At 44.1% G+C, this 24,758-nt stretch overlaps 1 protein-coding gene across 2 annotated transcripts; it reads right to left on the reverse strand.

Annotated features, from left to right (window-relative positions):
* On the reverse strand, nt 1–24,244 carry LOC135887904 (myosin-1B). 2 transcript variants are annotated; one of them, XM_065415693.1, is made up of 38 exons: nt 24,041–24,244; nt 23,812–23,955; nt 23,563–23,719; nt 22,712–22,739; nt 22,502–22,610; nt 22,313–22,405; nt 22,054–22,117; nt 21,860–21,958; nt 21,173–21,276; nt 20,872–21,010; nt 19,779–19,897; nt 19,531–19,680; nt 18,654–18,824; nt 17,757–18,063; nt 17,553–17,626; nt 16,346–16,433; nt 16,134–16,251; nt 15,619–15,742; nt 15,397–15,533; nt 14,215–14,470; nt 12,435–12,677; nt 12,151–12,327; nt 11,919–12,064; nt 11,747–11,837; nt 10,821–11,210; nt 9,833–9,959; nt 6,522–6,640; nt 6,001–6,197; nt 5,453–5,636; nt 5,207–5,372; nt 4,931–5,055; nt 4,374–4,682; nt 4,070–4,273; nt 2,535–2,660; nt 2,271–2,441; nt 2,082–2,186; nt 1,677–1,772; nt 1–153 (listed from the first exon to the last, which is right to left on the reverse strand). In XM_065415693.1, the coding sequence occupies exons 1-38, from the start codon at nt 24,242–24,244 to the stop codon at nt 1–3; spliced, it is 5,814 nt and encodes a 1,937-aa protein (XP_065271765.1). The 2 variants fall into 2 exon arrangements, with proteins under 2 accessions (XP_065271765.1, XP_065271764.1); XM_065415692.1 differs by having other exon boundaries at nt 17,739–18,063; nt 22,472–22,610.
* Nucleotides 24,245–24,758: the final 514 nt, after the last annotated feature.

A 24,758-nucleotide genomic window follows, 5' to 3' on the forward strand; every position in this document is an offset into this window, starting at 1 on the left:
TCACTCTTCTCCTTCAATCTTCTTGTGAACCTCGCGGCTCTTCACCCGGAGCTTATTGACCTGGGACTCCGCAATGTCAGCCCGCTCCTCAGCCTCTTCCAGCTCGTGCTGGATCTTGCGGAACTTAGTGAGGTTGACATTGGATAGTTCCTCCTGAGGATGGAGAAAGTGTTGTGAAAACCAAAAGGCTAACAGTTCCCCTTCTCCCACATTTGGGACTTGATTGGATGCAACTGTTTGCCGAGGGGAAGGCCCAAACTCTGTCACCCACTGACCACTTCTTACCTCATCATTTTCTAATTTAGAAAATTTATTTAAAACTAATTGAAATACTTTTGCAAACATTTAAGAGTTATGTATCTTTAGCTGTGTATGTTCACTGATAATGCTGGAGTCTTTTGCATTTGCAAAATGACAGTAAACATATGATTGTTACTAAAAGTTTATCCTACGGTGGATGGGACAATGAAGAAATCCAAATGACAGATGCCACACCATTCTAGCTCATAAGCATTTTAAGGGGAACACTTTAGATGAGCAGTCTAAAAAATCTCCTATTTGCTAGATTTTGTATTAGATTCCTCCAAAATTACCTTTCATACAATTAGAATGTGTGCTCATGCTTTTGCAAGAAAAGGGCAATTGGTACTTTCTAGTGAGATGCATCTTACAAGGAAGAGGAAGACAGAACTGAATGAAAGGAACAGATCAGTTTTGCTATATCAAAAGCACTATAAGCCTGTCACAAAAAACTTTAAAAAGTTTTAGTTCCCTAGTGCAAATCTATCTATCTGTGTGAAACACACACACACACGGAGTGGCTCCTTATTTTTTGTGTATTGTTGCAGGGAAATCAAAAGTATTCTGATAGATAGTGGGGATTTAAATAATTAGAAGAGCTACTGGACAGGCGATTTACATTCTGGGACAAGATAAGAGGGAGTTTTATATTAAAAAGACTTTAATGGTATTTACTGTATGTACTTAATATTTGAGTGGGTAGTGTATACTGTAGTTCAGATAGCTTCCATTCTAACCCCTTTCTCAGTTGCTCATAACTTTCTGTGACAAATTCTTTTCAAGAAATGTACAAGCACCCCTGAAAAACAGGAGGAGTGTAAATATCCCACCAGACTGATAACACCATGCTACAGAATGTACAAGAGTGGTAAACCGAACAGGTACAGGCCAAAGAATGTGCAAGCTCTGCTATGATGTACACAAATCCTGATTTGTTCCAAGACCGAAATACCTCAGCCATTGCCCCGGGGGAAGAAACGTTCTTTGATAAGGTGACAGCATTTTCTGGCTCTGGCAAAATTGCAACTTAAAGGTATTGTTTATATCTGAATGAAATTGTGTTTACTGCAGCCTCCCAGATCCATTGTTCTAGGTTGGCACTGTGTTGTGGGAAGCCCTCTCCCAACGATGTTGCTCTGAACCCGTCCAGGTGTCCACAAGGAATGTTACAATGGCCAATACAAACTAATTCTCTGTGTACTTGAGCTGTTGTGCAAAAAACAACCACAAGGCATCAAAGAAATTCCAGGGGCTTAGATAGGCAGACATACAGACAGCCAATTAGTGGAAAACAACTTAATATCATTCTCCTCAAAGTAGCAGAATTTCTATCCCATAAGAGGATGAATATTCGCCTGCCTCAGAATGATACTTACAGCCTCCTCAGCTTGTCTCTTGTAAGCTTTCACTTTCAGTTGTAGTTTGTCTACCAGATCCTGGAGCCTGAAAACATTCTTGCGGTCTTCCTCAGTCTAAAAAGCGTTTGTAATGGAAGAGAGTCAATTCATTTCCTAATTATTTGTCTATTTCCTTCATATTATAAAGTGAAAGCAATGTTCCATATAAAACATTTTGGTAAGTAGGATAATAAAGATTATAACATGGATATTTTAATAATCTTTTAAATGATTTCTGGTGAACTCTTTGTTTTTCCATAGTATTACTGTTCACTGTCTTACTATTTGAAAATGGCAATAAAAATTCTGCCCTGCAGGTTCACATGCAAATAATTCGTGCTCCCAGGAGAAGGATGTGACAGCACAAAGGGCCTCCCTCCTTACCTGATAGGACAGTTCCTTTACTCTTCTCTCATACTTGCGCATACCCTTGATAGCATCAGCGCTGCGTTTCTGCTCATTGTCAACCTCACCTTCCAGCTCACGCACCTGAAATGAGAAATGGATCATTGAGTTTCACTGTGACAGGACATAGGAAATGCTCCTAAATGCACAAATATGGGGAATACGCACTCTGGCCTCAAGTTTCTGGATATGCTTCTTGCCACCCTTCAATGCCAGCTGCTCTGCCTCATCCAGACGGAGCTGCAGATCCTTCACCGTCTGGTCTAGGTTCTTCTTCATCCTCTCCAGGTGGGCGCTGGTGTCCTGCTCCTTCTTCAGCTCCTCCGCCATCATGGCCGCCTAGGGAGTAAAGAAAGAAAACCGGTCCAGAAAACCAGCCATTTCAGGTGCAAACACAGCCATATTCTCCAAAGAAAAGTGCCTTCAACTCACATCAGTGATTGCCTTCTTGGCCTTCTCTTCTGCATTACGCGCTTCCTGAATTGTCTCCTCCATTTCACTCTGGATTTGGGAAATGTCTGTTTCCAGCTTCTTCTTCGTGTTGATCAGGCTGGTGTTCTGTTTAACAACAACAGACAAGTCGTGTTTACAGTTAGTCCCAAAATATTGACTCTGGAACATGAACTGAATATTTGTACTTAAGGTACAGGTTACTATTAAAATGTTGTAAAACAGAACTCTCCTCTAAATGAATTATCACTGCAGAACATTGGCAGATAGTCAGTGACGTGCTGTGAATATTTTGAGATAGAGCTCTCAAAAACATTATCCCTCCCCGCCCAGTCTGTGACAAACCCTGTATACCAAGGCTGTGTGCTTGCAGGAAGGACAGAAGTAGTGAGTGAATAAATACTATATTAATGCAAAGAAAAATCTTTCTCATTGCCTTAATAAAGGTAGCAGTAAGGAGTACTTGGCAAACAAACACAGAAAGCACCTCACACACATGTTTGATATATATTGCTGTGTATTGACAATTTAGTGTAGCTCACACTTCAATGTGTGTCATTACAGAAGGGTACAATGGGAAGATCATCTTTTAATGTCTACTGGTGATATCATCCCTTGTGAAAATAGGTTGGAAATAGTGGTGCAATCTGGTCAACTCCAAAAGCAAAATAATTGCTCTTTAGAAACACTTTCTGAGCCCAAATATCATCTCTGGGAAAGATGATTTAACAGTATCCATCAACAGAAACTACATCTGAGGCAGGAAACCCACCAGCTCTCCCTTCAGACTGGTTCAGAATGATTCCAAAAGGCTACCTGAGGCCCCTGATATCCCCCTCCATCACTCAACTTCAAGTATTGCTATAATTGCCTCTGACCTTCACAACCCCCATGTAGCCTTCAACACGGGCTTGCAGTTTTCTGCTTCCATTTCAGCAATGGTCCATCCTACTGAATATTGCCACAATACTCACTTCAGAAAAGGTCTTTACTGCTTCTTAACACTGCCTAATTCTGCTCTTTGAAGAATATGCTGTGAATATTTTAAGAGCTCTCACAAACATTACCCCCATAACCTGTGACAAACCCTATGTGCCAATTGTTGTAAATCTGGTCCATTCCAAAACAAAATAATCACTGTGTAGAAATATTTCCTGAGCCCCAGGGGATGTCAGAGATGACTTAAAAGTATCCAATGATGGAAACTGGATAGGAGGCAGGAAAGCCACTCCCAGAGCCTCTGAGACACTTGCCCCCCTCCATCACATCACTGCAATTATAACCTTCGTCATCCCTGTATCACCTTCAACACAGCAACATGAGGAAAAACAAGGATGGCCTTGCAGCTTTTTGCTTTCTGTTTAACAAACGTCCAGCCTATGGACATTAGCATAAAGGCCATTTCAGGGGAAAAAATCTTCTAAACACCCCCTAGCGTTGCTCTTTGGAGCAGGGAACGTACAGAGCAGTCTCCTGCATAGGGGTTTGTGGGATTTCTTTTCACACTAGACCCTGACCTGGGTGTGCAGGAGCTGCACTCGTTCACTTGCATCCAGAAGCTCCTGTTCAGCCACTTTCCTGGCCCTCTCTGTCTGTTCCAGAGCTGCCCTCAGCTCCTCAATTTCAGCCTGCATCAGGTTAGCTCTGCGCTCAACCATGGCCACCTGCTCCTTCAGGTCTTCTTGGCTTCGGAGAGCATCATCCAAGTGTATCTGGGTATCCTGTAAAACGAGTGAGAGAAATTAGCTGGAGGCGCAGACTCCTTGGCATGCTGAAAAGACCAGCTGAGCTATCGCACTAGGCATGTGTGGCTTACTGTACCTTGAGCACTCCTTGTGTGTTTCGCAGGTTCTTCTGTGCCTCTGCAGCCAGGCGGCTGGCATGGCTCAGCTGGATCTCCATTTCATTCAGATCCCCCTCCATCTTCTTCTTTAACCTCATGGCTTCGTTTCTGCTCCTGATCTCAGCGTCCAGGGTGCTCTGCATGGACTCCACAGCTCTGATATGGTTCCTCTTCAGCTGTTCAATTTCCTCATCTTTCTCAGCAAGCTTCCTGTCAACTTCAGACTTTACCTGGTTCAGCTCAAGTTGGATGCGGAGGATTTTGCCCTCTTCATGTTCTAGTGAAGCCTTAACAAGAGCAAGTGAAGGGTCAATAAAGGGACAAAAATAGTTTTTTCCTTCCAAATAAAGTGTTAAATGCTCCCACAGACTGGAATGTAGTGCTGTGGGTAGCATGGGCACTGAGTACATAGCTTCTAGCACAGCATGTGCTGTCCCCCTGTCCCTGTGAATTATCCCACCGTGTTTACAATAGGATACAGCTCCAAGGTTTTCTGACTATCTCTCTGTAAAGCAGTGACTAATGGCGTGTGTACCTCAGCTTCCTCCAGAGCGGCCTGGATTTCTGATTTCTCTTGCTCAATCTGCTTCTTCACTTTCTCCAGCTCATGCATGGCCTTTCCCCCCTCTGCAATCTGCTCCGTGAGGTCAGAAATCTCCTCTGTTGGGTTACAGACAAATAACGTAGTCAGACAAAGGGCCCAAAGAGAGAGAGGCTCCTTAGAAATGCCACAGGCACAGACAGATTCACTTTAGAGTGTTGACAAGCTTTCCAGAAGCCCCATGTTAGGAGAAGAAATCCGGGGACTTACGCTGCAAGTTCTTGTTCTCACGCTTCAGAGTTTCAAGTTGATCCAAAGTTTCCTCATAAGCATTCTTCATCTTAAACAGCTCCGTGCTGAGAGAGCGAGACTCTTTCTGGGAAGCTTCCAGTTCAGCCTGCGTTTCCTCGTATTTCTGCTTCCATTCTGACAGAACCTGAAGAACAACAAGACCTTAGTCTAAGCAACGGAGATCACTAGAGGGTGCTCCATCCAACACCCACAAGGCTGAAATACCTTATCAAAATTCTTCTGCTTCTTATCCAGAGCTGCGCAGGCAGCATTAGATCTTTCCACATCAATCATCAGGTCCTCCACTTCATTCTGCAGCCTCTGCTTCGTCTTTTCAAGGGAAGCACATTTGGAATTCACAGCTTCGACATGTTCTTCAGCATCCTGCAGACGCTGAGCAAGCTTCTTCCTGGAAGATTGTAAGTACAGCTCCCATTTTAGTGAGTAAATACAGCTCCCATTTAGTGAGCAATATGGGAAGCAAACTGTGTGCAGCTGCTCTGAGATTCGTGAGAGCATAAGTCATCTCTTCTGGGCTGTGACCCCAGTGCATACATAATATGTGCCCTCTCCTAACCTTCGAGACACTACTGCATTTGGACTTTCCCCCTATTGTTTCCCAGGAGATATATACACTTTAATTTTTCTTTTTCTCTACCATACATCACACCTGGGCCCCATATACTCCGTGTTCTGGGTATATCTTTGGCCTCTTCCCATTTCCACATTACATTCTTGGTTTCTTCCAGCCCTCCCCCGATCCCAGCACGTACTTGGCCTCTTCCAGTTCCTCTGTGCGCTGAATAGCGTCTGTCTCATATTTGGTTCTCCACTGGGCAACTTCACTGTTGGCCTTGGACAGGGTGCGTTGCAGCTCACCCTTGGCTTCCTGCTCCTCCTCATATTGCTCCCGGAGCAAGTCGCAGTCATGGCGAGCAGACTGCAAGGCGTGGGCCAGTGCGTTCTTAGCCTGGAGATACAACAGTGTTAGTACAGTGTTGCTAAATATCCTGGGAATCCTTCTGACAGTATCCTCCATCAATTGATGGAGTGGTAGAAACCCCATTGTATGGAGGCATTTAAAATTGATCTGGATAAATATAAATACACCGCAGGGAAATTACCTGCATTGTAAGGGGCTAATCTAAGTGACTTAATAAGTCATTTCCCTGTCTAGTTTCCAAACTGGTATGATTTTATACGAGGTTAAAGCATCTTTTGTAGACGATGAATCAGGCATCAAATGAAACCTCCAACCTTCAGATGAAGACAATACAGTTTGAAAAATCCTCACCTTTATCTCCTCCTCTAGATGCCTCTTCAGTTCCTCAATCTGTTGGGTAAAAGCCTGCTTGCCTCTTGAGAGCTGAGAAACTAATGTATCTTTTTCCTCTACCTGACGTGAAAATTCACCTGAAAAGGACAAAGTGAAATAGGAGGGATTTAATGAGATTCAACTGAAAATGATAGAAACAATGTTTATTCACAAATGAGACAAAATCATATGTTAGATGTAAGAAACTCCTGTTACATCATCCAGTCTATCTCTCTGCCAATCTCTTGTTCCCTACAGTACATTTTCTAGTAGCTTTCTCTAGTCCACTTTTCTAGTTCCATATAATTTTATAGACTCATCACCTGTGGCAGTCTAATACATCTCGCTGCCAGGAAGGTTTTCCTAATATTGACTCTAAATTTTCTTTTCTTAGTTTCATTCCAGTAGTCCTACTTATACCCTTGGTGCATCACACTAAACATAGTTATCACTTAGCCACACTGTACGTTACTATCTTATTAAATCATTTCTCATTACTAGTTCCATCATCACCTTGGTCAGGGTTGGATTAAAGAATTTTGGAGCCTTGTGCACTGTGGAAATTGGGGGCCCCTTATCTTCCTTAAACCCGAGACACAGCATGTGATATACAGTCTGTAAATATGGCAGCGTGTCTCAGTTAGCTTGGCATTGTGCCAAGACTCGAATGATCCAAATGTGTATATAGAGGGAGAGGTATAGACAGCCTTCTGAGAATCAGAGTGAGAGCACCTGTATCCCAATCATTTTCCTCTTGCACCTATTGATTTTAGAGTAGGACCATGGATTTGGTTTCAGAGCCCAGAGTGGAAGTTTGCAGCTCACTGTACAGCCACACAAGTTTGAGTCTCCCAATACTTAAATGAATGTCAGTGCCAGCCAAGCCCAATAACATGGTAGCTTTGCAATGAGATTTGGTTGCTTCCTTTTACTCTTGACAATAAAGATGCCTTCATAACCTCAGGTCACCACAGGACTTAGCATTGTTTTTTTCACATACTGGACATCAGGAATAATAACGTATCCACCTTTCACTAGGGGTCTGTCTACACTGCAATGTAAGCCTAAGGTTAATAGAACTCAAGTTAGAAGACCTTGGGTTTATTAACCTAGGGTTTGAGCATCTACACTCATTTGTAACCTCAGGTTAGGAACTGTTGAACCCTGGGTCCCAACCTGGGGCTCCAATGTCTATGCTACATTGTGCGGGACTGAGTTCAGCCACCCATGTCCCAGACTTCTTAGCACCATCCCAAAATGTGGCCACTCTAGCCCTTTGTTCATGGTGCAGTGGGGGAAAACTTGATTGTCTGGAGGACAAAGAAAATCAGCCTGTGGAGTTGTGCAGTACTTTTGGCAAACTCCCAGAGCACGAGTCCTGTGGGGCAGTGTCTACACTGCAAAGGAATAGGGCTTGGACCCTGAGTCCTGGCTTGACTCAGGCTTGGACCCTCCACCCCCGTGGGGTCCTGGGACCCTGTGTCTGAACCCAGGGTTAGTGTGATTTGTGTGTAGACAAAAAGGGGGTTAGGCTTCAGCTCAAACCCTGGTCTTACTTTCAGTGTAGACATACCCTGAGAGATCGGATCGTGCCACCAGGACTTTCCCAAAATATCTAGATGAGATAACTATTCTAAATTGGTAGAGAAAGTTCAGATAAGACTTTTTAAACATTGAATATGAAATATATTAGTATTAATAGATCTAGAATATTTAATTTAAATATACATGGCCATTTATTAAAAATTTAATACCAACTCTCTGTCTCTTCTTTTGCTCTGGAAAACATTTGCTAAGTAAGCTAATTGCTGGGGTATATTTATGAAATGGGACTTAGAAATTAATGTGACCATGCCCAGTTGGCTCTCCAGCTACAGGGGGAAAGTTCCCAATGAAAGCAAGACTTGCCAGAGACCATATAAATCAGAAAAGAGCAAGTACATTAGTGCATTGGAACCTGAGTGAGCCTCCTGAGCCACAGACGCTTCGCTGCCTTTGAAAAACAGGCAGGGCTCAGAGAGGAACTTTGCCAGCTCCTCAGGGAAAGGGGCTCTGAGTCTCAACTGGCTCTGGACACATGTTGGATCCAAATCAATACAAATAAGGGACTGACACTGAGACACCAATTGTGGGATTGGGCTTCACCAGCCGAGCAAGCAAGCAAGCTGGTTCTTTTCCCCTGAGAAGAAGGGTGGACTTGAGTACCAAGATTCCCAGCTCCCAGGAAGCCCAAAAAGCAACCCAAGAAACCAGACTCCTCCCAGAAGCCCCCTCCTCTTAGGTGTCTCTGATCACCATGACCATTCGGGAGAGCGCTAAGACAAGACCCAGTGCCTAGGGCTCCAGACCTGCCAGTTCATCTGCCTACGGTGGCAAACCTAGGTAGCCTGCAATCCCATTCAACAGGTCACTACACCACTCACTGAAGTCTGGCCCAGCCGCCCCCCAGCATGACAGCCGGGGCAGTTGGGCCAGATTTAATGGGACCCAAAGGGGATTGCCATCGCTGAGAGTCAGAAACACCGGCCACTGACCCCCCATCCCTGGACACACACGCCACCCTGTCCCTTCTCTTCCTCACATAGACACCCCCCACCAGCCTGACTTCCCCTCTTCTCCTCCCAGGCATCCCTCATCATCCTGACCCTCCTCTTTCCCTCCCAGGCTCCCCCATCACCCTGACTCCCCCTCTTCTCCTCCCGGGCATCCCCCAAACAGCCTGATCCTCCTCTTCCCCTCCCAGAAACCCCCCACCAGCCGGACCCTCCTCTTCCCCTTCAAGGTGCCCCCCACCATACCACCCTGACCTCCCTAGCCCATGAGCCCCTAGACCCATCCCCTCCTAGAAGCCTCCGCCAGGTAGTTTCCCTACTCTACCCTCCCAGGAGCCCCTGCCACCCCACCCTGATCCCTGCTCCTTACCCCTCCCTGCTGGGTTTTGCAACTCTCCCCATATAAGTATCCTCTGCAAATTTCATTAGTGTGTCATTTCCCCTCTCTTCCTTATTATTCTTAGCAGTAGCAGCAGTACCAATGCATTTGGTGGTGTGTTCAAAATAAAACAAAAATCTTTTAGTCTTTATTCTATTAGCATGAAGTATTCAAGAAGGGATTTCTACTTGGTAATGATCTGACTTATGATGATCTAGAGTGTTTATAGGCATCACATAGAATGGCAGGTAGATTCTAAGCCATAGAGAGATAAATTTACCATTGTCAGAAGTATCCCAATTCTCAGGCATAGACTGGTCAAATTTCTACCTTGAAGCAAACACTTAGAAGTGTCTTACCTGCTTCTGTCTGTAGACGAGCTCGTTGAGTGCTCAGGTCATTGATCAGGCGCTGGTGCTCCTCTTCCTTTGTCTTAACCTCACTAAGCTGATCTTCCAGAGTGCGGCAAATCTTCTCAAGGTTTGCCTGCAATATGTGAAATGGACAAAAGGAAAGAGGCTACACAACTGGCTCTGTTGTATTCTGAGATCACATGAGGTGCTAAGCATCTGCAACTCTCATGGACCACAAAACGCTAGCCAGCGTTTAAGAGAGAAAACAGTTCTATAGTAAGGACTTATATCACTGAGACTGCAGGACTTATAGAAGATATGCACCACGATATGTAGTAGTGTGTGATAATGTATTGTCATAAATCATTCAAATGTTATCTCACTTGTTTAAATTAAGGAACAGATTGTCAGTTGAGATGCAGAGTCCTTGATTTTTATTTTAAATCATGATTTATTGCGTATTTACTATTAACAAAACTCAGCACTTTACAGTGATCAGAGGGAGGGAAGGGAGGGCAGAAGAGAAAAAGGCAGGAAAGTAAAAAAGAGTGATGTTGAGATAATTAATCTGTCAGAAGTTTTTAATGTTTTTCTTTTATTATTTAAATTTTAATCATTTAATTAAAGTTTCAGTGTAATAATAATAATAATTGTGAAGGTCTTTCCTGCTAACGTGGTACTAACCTGGACTAATAAAGGTACAGGCCTTTGGATTCCAAGTTTCTTTCCTATCAAAACATTGGCCATTAGCCTTAGACTTTATTCAACCCTGCATTTGGTTCTTATCTTATAAACCAAAAGTACCCATTAGTTATCATTATATTAGTGCCAAAATTACTAAACGCCAACTCATAGTAATACATGTACAGCTCTTACCCTTCTTTTACACCCTGCTTACATGTAAATTTGATATAATTAAATATAAATCCTCTGTTCTTTTCAGCTGCAATAACACTTAGGATAAAGACAGCACTTTCAATACACAGCTCTGTACCTTGGCTTTGGAGACAGTCTCCATGTTACTAGCCAGGTCGTCAATCTCCATCTTCAGTTCACTTTTCTCTTTCTCCAGCTTCTGCTTGACTCGTTGCAGGTTGTCGATTTGCTCCCCAAGCTCTGCTGTGCTGTCCGCGTGCTTCTTCCGGAGGGCGGCAGCTGTGGCTTCATGCTGCAGAGTGGCCTCTTCAAGGTCTCGGCGCATTTTCTGGAATTCTGCCTCACGCTTCTTGTTCATTTCAATCTGAACCGCTGTTGCTCCACCAGCTTCTTCCAGACGCTCACTGATCTCCTCAAGTTCCCTGGAGAGATCACCCCGCTGCTTCTCTGCTTTCGCCCGAGAGGCACGTTCAGCCTCTATCTCCTCCTCCAGCTCCTCAATACGAGCCTAGAGAACGACAGGAAACACTAAGACTGTGGATTCATTCTGGGGTCAACACCAGTATGGCTGTCGGCAGAGTTCTGCTGGCATAACACCGTAGAATAGATGCAGCCTACACTGACAACAGGGGATTCTGGTGGCAAGGAAACACCACCTCCCTGAACTAGGATAGCTACGTCCAAACCCACTGAGAGAAATTTGGGTCCCTGATACATCACGTTCACTGTGTTCACCTCTTTCCATTTCACTTTATTTACACAGATGTTAAAGATGTTTTGGGGATCCCCTGAGCTCAGGGCCCTGGTACAACTCTCCCTCCTTTCTCCCTCCTCTCGTCCGCCTACATTGATGGAAGCTTTCTTCCACCAACACAGCTGGTGTGCATCTACACTGGGCAAATCTATGTCAGTCAGGGATGTGGTTTTATCAAACCCCTGGCCGACATGACTATGTCAACCTAACTTAGACCAAGCCTAAGAAAGATGGCTTCCTTTTAACTGAACTCGTTCTGAAGGCCAGAAGAGAAAGAATTAATGACTAGCCTGTAACTCTTTGATCTTCTTCTGCAGCTGGACGCCCAGGACTTGCTCATCCTCAATTTTGCTTTGGAATTGACTGATTTCAAAGTCTTTCCTTTTCACACGCACAAAGAAAAAAAGAGTTAATGCCGGAACAAAATGTATCTGCATGACACCCCCTGCAAACCATACCTACTTCTTTAGTTTTTCCTCCAGCTGCTGTTTATCATTTTCTAAATCCATTGTGGATTCCTGGGCCAGCTTCAAATCTCCTTCAAGTTTCCTCTTCGATCTTTCAAGGTCCATGCGAATCTTCTTCTCTTGCTCCAGCGACCCTTCAAGCTAAACAGAAAAAGACCATAAATTCTCTGCTAACAAGAGCCTAATTTCACACTGGTTTTATTCTCTCAATATATTATTGTGCCTACATCGTCCACTTGCTGCTCCAGCTTGGTTTTAGCTTTGCTCAGTGTGTTCACTTTGTCCTCTTCTGCCTGCAGGTCATCCAGGGTCTGCTGATGGGCCTCCTGGAGGGCTTTCTTTTCCTTTGTCAGTTTAGCAATGGTTTCATCCAGGACTGCCATCTCCTCAGTGAGGTTTTTCACCTGCAGAGTTAAACAAAGGTAGTTAAAGAAAATGGATACAAAACGTTATTGTTTGTGAACCAACAGTGTCATATTTTAGAATCTTTGTTAGAGATTCTGCCTTATACCTTGTTTTCTGTGGCATGTTTTTCCTTTTCAACCTTGGCCAATGTTAACTCAAGGTCATCAATGTCTTTCTTCAGCTCTGAACACTCGTCCTCCAGTTTCCTCTTTTTGGCTGTCAGCTCAGCGTTCATCTCTTCCTCATCCTCTGCTCTTTCACTCAGCTCCTTAATTTTAGCTTCAAGTTGGATTTTGGTTTTGATCAGCTGGTCACATCTTTCCTCAGCATCAGCCAAGCCATCAGATTCCTACAGTGAATCCATTATTAGGATCTTTTCTAAAAGGTTTTTTTTTTTACTGGTGTTTGTCTCATAATGACTTTTACTGCATCTTTTATAACATGGAATAGGTATTTTATAGTTATGGTTTTGATGACACTTCCACTTGTAGCTCATATTATCAGTCACTTAAAATTTTCCGGAAAAAAACAACCATTTGGCCTGAAATTTATCTAATTTCAACACAACTCAGAAATGAAAAACAAATATTTTTCAAATATCTGGCCATAAGTGAAGCATCTCTCACCAGTTCATATTTTTGGCCAGAGGAGTTCGCTCTCCCCCCGGGGCACCACTGGGGGCCTTGTGCTCCCCCCTCCTACCCAGCACTGCCACAGGGTACCCTGTGCTCCCACCACCACTGTCCGGGGACGCTGTGCTCCCCACTCTACCAATCCCTCCCTTGCCTGCCCCACCCCCAGAGACTCTGCTCACTGCCGCACTACTATTGGTTAAGAGGATTGTCACTCCATATCATCTCAGCGCTAATTGGTGGAGGCAGAGAAGGGGGCAGGGTGAGTGAGCTCCGGAGAACTCTGGCTCCTGGAAGAGGGGATCTGGCTGCCCAGCACTCAGTCTCCCTCCACTGCCCTGGGGCTGCCTAGGGTGGCCAGACAGCAAGTGTGAAAAATCAGGACGGGGGTGGGGGGTAATAGGAGCCTATATAAGAAAAAGACCCCAAAATCAGGACTGTCCCTATAAAATCAGGACATCTGATCACCCTAGGGCCACCAGAGGAGTTCCGTGCCCCCGCCAATTACTGGGGGGCCGTGTCCCTGCTTTTCCCGCCTTGCACACACCCTGGCTCATAAAGCAAGTACTCAGGGTGCTGCCACCTCTACTTCTGTGGAGGGAGAGAGGGAACCCTACATCCGCCACTGCTGCTCCAGAGGAGAGGAGGCCCTTTCTGCCTCTTCTTCTGGGAAAAGAGGACCTCGTACTGTGGTCACTGCTTCTCTGGGAAGGGAGGAGCCCTGCTGCCACTGCCATTTCAACTGTGTGTGTTGGAGGGGTGGGGGGACCACATCACAGGGCTGGGCTGTGCAGGTGGAGCCATAGATGGCCCCTTGTCATGGTGTGTGTGGTGCTCCAGATTGCCTTAATCCAGCCTGGGATGGCAACATCGGTGGCATAATACATTTAAAGGGTACAGCAGATGTGTAAATTCATCAGGGCTTGTGAATACATTGGCACTGTCACAGTAAATTGCCATGGATGCGGCAGGAGTATTTAAAGAGCATAACTTTGCTTCGCCGAATTTGCTTGCTCTCACTTTGTTTTAGGGCATGACCTGTCATACGTGGCTGGGAGTATTGTTATTTATTTATTTATACACCGATACTTTCTTTTTGATACTTTATATTTTAAACACAGGGAATATTTTATCTTGGCCAAACACTGATCCCAGTGCTATTAATGGGATGCTTCATGGGAAAGTTGCATTGGGAACTTTCAGCTTGGACCTTTCTACTGTACAATAAGGGTTGAATGCACTGGTGATACTCACAGATTGTACTTGGAGCTGCAGGTCGTTTTTCTCTTGCAGCAGGGTCACCATTTTTTCCTCCAGTTCTTTCCTTTTTGCCTCAGATTTAGCAAGCTCCTCCTTCGTTTTCTCAAACTCTTCCTTCATGTTGGCCATTTCCTTCTCAGATTCAGCACTCTTCAGCAAGGGCTTGATCTTGAAGTATAGCTTCATCCAGGGCCAGTGCTTGACATTCATGAACGAGCGAACGTTGTATTGGATACAGAAGATGGACTCTCTATAATGTCATCAGAATATATGGTCAATGTTAAAGGCCAGATTCTGCAATGCTACTAATTGTGAGTAGCATTTATTCAGCCAAGTAGCCTCATTTGAGTTCAAATGGGGCCACTCACATGAAAAAATACTACTCTAAGGGTTACAGACTCTGGACCTGCTTGAGCCTTAGAAAGTCTAGGGGGAGTAAAACTCCACTGTCGGTCTCCTCAATGTGCATGTTGAACTAATGTCTGTTCTCTGTAGACTGATGCTCACAAACCAGGATGAACTTTCGCTCCCTCTTTACACATCACATCTGTAACTGACCCACTCCCTCTGATGAATGTTTTGGAGTCTAAGGAACTCTGAACTGGTGTAATTCATGCTGAGGAGCCAAAGAAAATGTAGCATAAAAGTACCCAACTGGAAGATGGAAGTTAAGGTGGAAGTTAAAGTTGGCCAACCCTAGTCTAACACACCTTCTTCTTGCTCCTTGCTATAGCAGTTATATCGATTTGCACTCCCAGATGGAGCTGGGCAAATAATTGATTTGTTGGTTCACTGGCAGTTCCGAAAAATAAAATAAAATAAATCAGTTTGGGTTGAACCAAAACTAATGTTGAACCAAAACTAACTGACAGGTATTCTGGGGCTCCTCCTCTGGTTGTTTTGTGAATGGCACCTAACTCCCCTTGTGAATCTTGATCAGCCATTTTCTTGGGCCTAAACTACCAGCAAATTCATTAATGGTTTTGGTTGACCTAAAACTGCATTTTTCAGCAAATGAACTATTCGAAAATTTTCACCCAGCTCTACTCCCAAGCGCTCACACATTGATACAGTAGATTAATGAGATCTAAGTCAGACTGAGTCCATCCCTCCAATTCTGTTCATTTCACCTCTGTGGGGTGACACAGACCCAGCAGACATACAGTACATTGCTACCTTCTTTCCATCATTTTCTTGAACTCCACTCTCATCAGGAAGCCACGACACATGGCTTGTGTGCGGGTGATAAGCTGTGCCAGTTTATCATCTCTCATCTCCTCTAGAAGACCCAGAAGTCCTGCTTTGAAGAACACCTTGAGGAAGAGAATGTTACAGACAATCACTTTCATTCTGTACAGAATACAAATAGACAGTGTTTGAATCAAAGAGTGTTTGTACCTTGGTGTGACCAAATTTATACTGGGTCTGATCAATATCAATGGACCCAAGTAGTTTCTCAGAAGCCTTCTTGCTGTCCATGAACTGTCCTTCTGGAACGGCGCTTGCATTTAAAATCCTGTATCTGTGGGAGAAAACAAAATATGAAGAAGCTCACATTGCTCACAATTCTGGCCACACTAGCCATATCTCTGTCACTGCCTTTGTCCTCCCATGAAGCCCCTATTCTGAGTTCCCACAGACAGACCCATCATGAAATTCAGCTTTATGGTATTTAAAGGGCTACATAGTCATCTAGCATGGCCACTCCACTGCTCACCCAGCCCATTCCCCTCCCCCCACACAGGAAAAGTGTGGCATTTTTGCTGCCTTTTGGACAACACCAGTTTGGTCCTAAATTTCTTCTATACACACAGCATGTGCTGGGCACTGCAGTGACTACAATAGTTAAAGTAGTTAGAAAATGCAAGCTACTCCACAGAGAGAGAATGGAACAGGGACTGGAGGAGTCTGACCTCTGTTTAAAGTCTGCATAAATGACTCTGCTGGGGAAGCCTTTCCTGCAAATTCGGATCCCTTCCAGCACGCCGTTACACCTTAGCTGGTGCAGTACGAGATCATGTTCCATGGCACCTTAACAAATCATAGCATGAATTAGTACCTCCTTGTGCAGCCCAGAGGGAATGGCTGCATCTCACTAAGAGCTCTGTACACTGGCGCTTCTTACCGGGTGTCTTCGTTTCATTGGGAATGAGGCAGCGCACAAAGTGAGGATGAGTGCTTTTCAGATTGCTCATCAGCTTGTTTAAATTCTCCTGTGAGACCATAAGCAAAGGTTTAGGTTAACCAATGTGACACCTATGCAGATGTATGCAGATCTATGCACTGATAAAGACAGTAAAATGTTTATAATGGGATCAGGATTTGTAGCAAACTGTTGACCAGTGTTTGAAATTCAGACAAATGAGCTGTCAGGTCTTACCAGCAGGAGCCATTCTAACCTATGCCTCCCTCCTTCTTGTAATTTTGAAACGTGTTAATAAATTGAAATTAAATAATTAAAATAGTACAATTGAACCTATGGGAAATGGCCATTATGACTGGCAGAAGAGACACTGGAGTTGCTAAAACATAAGGCAACTTTCAAAAATCTGGGACAAACATCAGAAGTTTATTCTGAACTTAAAATTTAATGGACTGTATGTGAGGATAAAACACAGGCCTGAATGCAGATTCTCCACTGCCCACCACCTTGTCTAGTCATTGACACCTGAACAAAGTGAATGCAAGGTGGGTGTCAGGCACTGCCACTCATGGGGGGGAGGGAGGAATTCTGATTTGGGAGCTTTGTACACCCTGTTTGCACTCCTTTGCACCAGTGAAAGTGACACCCAAGGTGTCAGGCAGGGGAGAATCAGGACGCTTAAGAGGATGAGAAAGGAAGGGGGTGAGAGGCAGAAGGAAAGTGAGACACAAGTGACACACTCAGCTCTTCAGTTATAATCAGAGATATGAAGGGTGCCTACAGACCCGACCCCATTGCAACATCCACATGTGGGGGGAAGGGCTGCACAGTTTATGGCCCTAAATCATTTTCCTCTGAAAGGGTAAGTAGAGGGAAGGGACACGTTAAGCCCCATATCAGAGGATGATTTTGTTTTATATCATTTTTGACATCATCCAGAGGAGACAGTGACTCTGACATCATCCAGAGGCAACAGTGACTCTGGCCCTTATTCTCGTGTTGTTAATTAGGCAAAACTCCTAGTGACCTGCCTGGAAGTTTTGTTTGAGGACTGCAGCCCTTTGCTCTTTATGAGCAAGGAGGCTTGTGCATGTCAGAACTAACTGGAAACCAGGCTTTGCAGAATTAAAGGGGGTCTTCTTTCCTCCTTCCCATAGAAAAGAGATTTATAATGACCACTGTACTGTACCCTGAAAAGAGCAGAGACGGTCTGGAAAGAAGAACCCTTCTTCTTGCCTCCCTTCTTGCCACCACCACCACTCTCTGAATAATACAAGAAAAGGATGCAATTAAAATGTAAGGATCTCATGAAGATTAACATTTTGCATATTTTTTAATTCTATAGGAGTCACCTGCTGTGTGTCAAAGAAAATACTGATTTCACAGAAATTACCTGCATCTCCACCATACGCGGCAAAGAGCAAAGCCAGTGTTTTCAGTGACGATTTCTGGTACAGCCCAATGACAGTTTCATTCAGGGGATCCTTGTTCTTCTCGAGCCAGCCAGTGATGTTGTAGTCCACAGTGCCAGCATAGTGCACCAGGGCGAAGTGGGCCTCAGCCTTTCCTTTGGCAGGCTTGGGCTTCTGGAAGTTGTTGGACTTGCCAAGATGCTGGTCATAGAGCTTGTTCTTGAAAGATGCATCAGTTGCCTTAGGGAACATGCACTCCTCTTCCAGGATGGAAAAAATACCCATTGGCTGAAAGACACAGCAACAGATGAGAGGAGAGAGGGAAAAGAGATATTACAAATCAGCCTCCTAGACAATGTGAGCATTTCTTGGTTGCATTCAGAAGGGATATTGTGTCAGTGAATGTGCCTTCAACAAGATGAAATTAGAGTAACCTACCTATGGTATCTATTTGTAGGTTTGAAAATAATAAAGATATAGCTCATGGTAAATCACCTTGCGTGTCCTAGACAGATTTTCTATGTGCTAGACAGATAAAGTGAATGAAACAGGAATCATTCTAAACCTCTGTTTCTAGGGGTGAGGCCATGCATTTCTTTAGATGTCCTTCAAATAGTGACTGTGTCTCAGTAACTGAAAAGAATTCTAAAACTTACACTGTCCTTTTCTTTGTGGAAGTGAGCAGGGACAGGGATGGTTGCCATACAGTTATATGTGGCTGCCTTGTGACCCTATCCCAAATGTCCAATATATTTATTTAATTATTCAGAGTATATTAAATAATTTACATGCACTTGAGCATGCATTTATTCATTATCTTAAGTATAGCAAAATCCTTTAGAAGCTAAAGAACGCTTGAGCACATAAAGCATAAGAACCTTCTCAATGAGTTCAATGCAGGCAGCCAAATCCATCCCAAAGTCAATGAACTCCCATTCGATTCCTTCCTTCTTGTACTCCTCCTGCTCCAGCACAAACATGTGGTGGTTGAAAAACTGTTGCAGTTTCTCGTTGGTGAAGTTGATGCACAGCTGCTCCAGGCTGTTGTACTACACAAAGGGAAAAAGAAGATATATCTATTTGTAAAATCCTGTGCACACCTGATATACCTAACAATGACTCTTCTTTCAACTCATCATGTCTGTGTAACTAACCTGGGCTTCAATGGGATTCTGAGTTCTCTTCCCTAAAACTAGCCAGATGTTTTGGGATTCAATCCTCAGCTCTGCATAGACATTTCTGCAGTCTAAGGCCCAGGCTTGTCCAGCTATTTCTGTGCTCTGGGGCCCAGGCGTACTCAGGCATTTAAGCTCTTGGTCCTGATCATATATTAGGATCTGGGCCTGCCCAGCTCCTTTTGAGCTCTCAGCCCTCTGGCCTACTCAAACATTTCCAGATACTCAGCTGCAACCCTGCCTGGGAGTTAATGAGCTGTCCTCTAGGTGCCATGAACACCTACAATAATTTGTATTAGGTGGAGGATAATTTCTTTGCTATTATGCACCACCTGTTAACAATTTGAAGGCACTTTCAGTGTAGTTGTCATTTGGGCATATACCACACAAAATCTATCCAAAAATGAAATCATTGGAGGGTCATACTACTGTGGAGGAAGATCAAGAGACACCTGTTTCTGCAGAAAAGTCAGGCTTTTCCAGGAAATTATTTAAATAATTAAAAAAAAATAACCCTCAAAGTTCTCAGAACCCCTGAGCATCCCTTCCAAGAACCTGCTGTCAAATCTCTGCTCCTTACATCGAAGATCTCAAAGCCAGCAATGTCCAGGACACCAATGAAGTACTGTCTGGGCTGCTTGGTATCCAGCTGCTGGTTGATACGAATGACCATCCACAGGAACATTTTCTCAAAGACAGCCTTTGCCAGAGCACCCACCGAATTGTGCACCTAACCAGTGGGAGAGGGACTGGAGTTACCATACAAAGCAGAGGAAGAAACCTGGGTGTGTTAATTCAAACCATGAATTCTAGATCCCCAATTGTTACCTGCTGCACAGTTTGACCTTTGGTCACATATTCATTCCCAACCTTGACTCGGGGGTAACACATGGCTTTGAGCAGATCAGCTGAGTTCAGACCCATCAGGTAGGCAGCTTTGTCAGCCACTAAACAAAGAGTGAGAGGAATGAACCAGTAGCTCAAAAATAGACTTTGGTGTCTTTTATAATTACTAGAAAAGAGCAATGAGATCTGTTTGTGTTTCACCAGCTACCACATACTATTAATAACTCCAGTAATTATGGAGTTTAGAGCTTCCTTTATTTCTTGATTTCTTGCTGAAATGTTTTGCATTTGATTCAGAGGGTCTGTACATCAAGTGATTGAAATAATTTGTCAAAAAAATATCCTATATGGTCTGAATAAAAAATGTTAAAGGAGAAAGAAGCAGATGAACAGCCAGAATGAAAAGATGGTTTTGAAGCTCTTTCTTTGCCACTTTACTGTGCAGCCTGTATAGAGATTCTGATTTCTGAATGATCAGAATAAAGGACTCAGGTTAGTGGCCATATTCCATGCTGTGCAACCCCACTGACTTCAACAGGATTACAAAGGGATGTATTTCAGTGCAGCATTTGGCCTAGAAACAAATGAGAAAGTCTCTCTTCAGTTTCAAACCATGGCCCAAATTGTATCCACAGAATGAACATGCAGCTCCCATTGGCATAGGCAGGAGCTGTGAATGCCTTCTGGGACAGAATGGAACGTCATGATATTAAACTAGTATAAATACCCAATGCTGGCCCTCTCCTGCCATCACTTCCCCACTGCCTGTCTCATCTCATAGCACAATCCATGGGCTGGTTAGGCAATAAAACACCTACAGGGCCCTTTCATGTGCGAAGCCAAGCTGCTTTACAAAGATGGCCATTTTAGAGATGGGGAGGTTGAGATGCTTACACCTTATGTGTTATTTACACCCATGTGTAGTAGGTATGTTATAGTAGGTATGATATAACTTAGATCAGCCCTTATAGCCACCTCCCCCATGAGTTAAATTGTGCCAGCTCAGCACAAGTGATAACTAAGGCTTCATTTTTTGCTTTTATTATTGAGAGTTTAGCTCAAATTCTGCTAATACCTTCTGTGCCATCCGGCTCTGCCTGCTCTTCACGCTGCTTCTGCTTGAACTTCATGTTCCCATAGTGCATGACTGCCCCTGTCAGCTTGTATATGGCCATTTTTTCATCAGAATTGAAGCCCAGAATGTCAATGGCGCTCTGTCAACAGAATCAGGAAAGGAAAGATCTAGCAGCTAGGTGACTTAGGAGCCAAAGCCCCATTGACTTATGATGGGATTTCAGCTCCTAAAGCACTCAGACATTTTACCCCTTCTCTGGTATAGGTAATAGTCCCTGTGCTACTTTCTGTGTGCTACTCACATCTGTTGCTATGAGTTCCTCCTGATCATCGATGCTGGCTACTGTGATCTCACCTTGACTCACAAAGGGGAAGTCATATGGGTTGGTGGAAATCAGAAGCATCTCTGAAAACAAGAATAGATCCCAATTTTTACCTGCTGCAGTTTGGTCTTTGGTCACGTATTTATTCCAGACTTTGCCTCAGGGTAACACAGGGCTTTAAGGGTATATCTACACTCCATTACAAACCCAGGTCTGTGGGCCCCACGCCTACAGACTCAGTGTTTCCAAGCTTACACATGTGCATCATGCTGCATAGTAAACCCAGGTTTACAATTGAATGACCTGGTTCTCAGAACCATGCTGATGCATCCATATTGCTCTCAGACTCGAGTCAGACTTTCTGCTTCTGGGGACCCAGGCTTGTGCTGTGGTCCACGCTGAGAAATGACGGAGCTTGGACCCAAGTCACAGCATGATTTGGGGTTGGACCTACCACCCCACATAGGACTCTGGTCCTGACAACTTACTGACCCGAGTCAGATAGATTTGAGTGTGAACTGTAGAGGAGGGGTTGGGCTCAAACCTGAGTCTGAGCCTGGGTTTACAATGCAGTGCAGACATGTCCATAATTGCCCATGTAACAAAGCTCATCAGTTAGTGTTACTCAGTGACCAGTTCCACCAAAAGAGTTAAAACGTTTCTTACCAATTAGTTCTGGCTTCTTGTTGGACATGATCTGATAAAATATGTGGTAGCTTCTTTCCGCCTTGAGCTGGAAAGTGACTCTAGATTTCTCCAGCAGATCTGGCAAGGCAGGTAAAGTACAATTAGCCACAAGAAAACACAATGAGAAAGAAAGAGAGACAGAGAATTGTGACCCTTAAAGGGAGGTCCCTTACATGTTTCAATGTCAGCAGAAGCCAGTTTCCCTGTGGTACCAAAGTGGATTCTGATGAATTTACCCTTTAAAGGAAAAAAGTCATTTCATTTAAAGCCTTCAGAGGCAGACTCCAGAAGTGGGATTTGCAAAGCTGCCCTGGGGGTCCCTTCAGCAGGTTTGAACCTCAGCCAAGATTTATACTATCAGTCTAATGATAGGAATGTATATGGCCCATCATTACACTTGTGACTAGGAGCAATTTTGTCAAAAAGACTTACAAAACGAGAGGAGTTGTCGTTCCTCACGGTCTTGGCATTCCCAAAGGCCTCCAGCAGGGGGTTGGCACTGATGATTTGATCTTCAAGGGTCCCCTACAAAGTAACAATTATTGTCAAATTAAGGTTGTTTTAAACCACGTGGCAGTTTCAGAACAGAACATTTAATCCCATCCCTAATGACCAACTCACATGCATTTTGCCTGGCTCTTCCTTCTTCTTCTCCCCAGAAACTGCAATTGTTGCAAAGTACTGGATGACACGCTTTGTGTTCACAGTCTTTCCAGCACCGGATTCTCCGCTGTCAAATCAAACAGAGAAGCAGAGAACACATAACCAAAGAGTTTCTTCCTGCAGTGCACAGCAAAGCCAGCAAAAAACGGAGCAGGGAAATATACATACGTGATGAGGATCGACTGATTCTCCCGATCTGTGAAAGAGACAGAATCAAAGAGACTTTTAAAAGAGTTACTGAGTAACATTGAACTCACTGAAAACTGAGTGAAACAAATAAGTGCTGGGATTTGCAAAGGGGCCTCAGGGCATCAGGCAACTAACCAAAAGTCCATAAAAATTCGGCATCTGCCTCCCTTAGGCCTCTTTGAAAATCCTAGCCATAATAAATAATAAATATAAACTCATGCAGATCAATAGAGCCATCGCAGGATACTTATACCCACTTCCCTTTCACAGAATTCCCTCTTACAGAAATCTGATGGAGCTATTTATATCTCTGGACAGCAAAGCATTATACAGAATAATGACCTGATCCTCAATTTATAACCATTTGCATAGCACCAGTGCAAAAAGAGTGCAAAGTGTGTGTGAATTACCGCTCAATGTAAGGGAGAGAAGAATTCTGACGCACCACTTAGCACAAGTATAATTGACACACACGATGCAAAGTCAGGAAGAATCAGGCTTCCTGAGAACAGAGTGTCATGATTTTTGACAGTTCTTCTTTGGGCCCAGCTAGAGCCAGAATGTGCAAAGGCAGATATGGACATTCTGTACTTTTTCCATTAACCACACGCTTGTGAACTTCCAAAAAGGTTTGCTTTGGGTTCTGTGAGAGCTGGACTAATGTTTGGGTCAGGTTCAGTTTGTCTTTGGACGAATTCGTGTTTGCACATTGCTAGTTTTCAATGTTTTTGGTGTCTTTAGCTGCATGTCATATTTCCCGGAAAGAAGCTTGTGATTCCTCATATGAAATTTTCACTCTATAATCACTTTTCAGGAGTTGAGCCACTCACCGGTTAACATGAACTGATAGGCATTGTCAGAGATGGAGAAGATGTGGGGAGGGGCCTCTTGACGCTTTTTGCCCCTGTAGGCAGACACAACTTCTGGGTTGTACACTGGCAGCCACTTGTAGGGGTTGACAGTGGCACAGAAGAGACCTGAGTAGGTCTGAAAGAAAGGGAGATAACGTGATTGGCTTCCACATGATTTAGTGTAGCTGTTAGTTTGGAAGTCCAGGAAAGACTTCGGCCTGTACTTACATAGATCATCCAGGCTGCATAACGCTCTTTGAGGTTATACAGGACGGCAGGTTCATGGAGATGGGTCATCATTGCCATGTCCTCGATTTTATCATATTTGGGAGGATTCATGGGGAAGACTTGATCTTCCTTAACAGTCAAAGTCTGGAAGGAAAGAAGAGACCCATTTCTATCAGCTAAAAACAGAGGAGGAACAAAATGCTGTTCCTTACTCCTTGTTTTTACTCACTTCTCCTTTGTCAGTCTTGACTGTGACCTTCCCTCCTTCCCTGCTCTGGATTACGCTTTTCACATAGGATTCCTTGGGATGCACCACAAAGACCGATGTCTTAGCATCGAAAGGCTTGTTCTGGTCCTCAATTCTCTCCTTCTCTGTCTTTCGGAGGAAAGGAGCTGCCACCCCATAGGCGGCCATCTCAGCATCCGACGACATGGCTGCGGTTATCTAGGGCAGCTCAGCAGTGAGTTCTGATGGGGAGAAAATGTGTGACATTGACTCACATGCTGTTCATTTAGAATACTCTGCCATGTCAGTTTCTTACACTTGTTTAACTGGCCACGTCACTCCCAAATGCCGCTCCTGAGATCTGAGTGAGAGGCTTTCCCAGTCATTTAGATCCAGACTCTAATTTTGAGCCCCTATTATCACACTGTTAATTCCTTCCCCTATTTATACCTTTCCTAATCATATCTATAGAACCAGAGGTCCTGCAGTTCCAGTGGGATGCACACCATTGTCCACCCACCCATTGCCAAAAGGAACACCATTGTTTATAGGAACAACGTAAGTAGATCCCTACATGAGGGACCAGGAAGAGCCAAAAACATACCAGGAATTTTGAAAGCCCTCTTAGGTCCTCTTTCCTGGGTACATTTTAGACTGTGTTTTGTGGTTACAATGAAAGGGTTGTTGGGGGCACTGGAAAGTGGGCGTGGGGAGAGGGACA

This window comes from Emys orbicularis, chromosome 13, assembly GCF_028017835.1.
Source record: "Emys orbicularis isolate rEmyOrb1 chromosome 13, rEmyOrb1.hap1, whole genome shotgun sequence".
In the NCBI taxonomy this organism is placed as follows: domain Eukaryota; kingdom Metazoa; phylum Chordata; order Testudines; family Emydidae; genus Emys; species Emys orbicularis.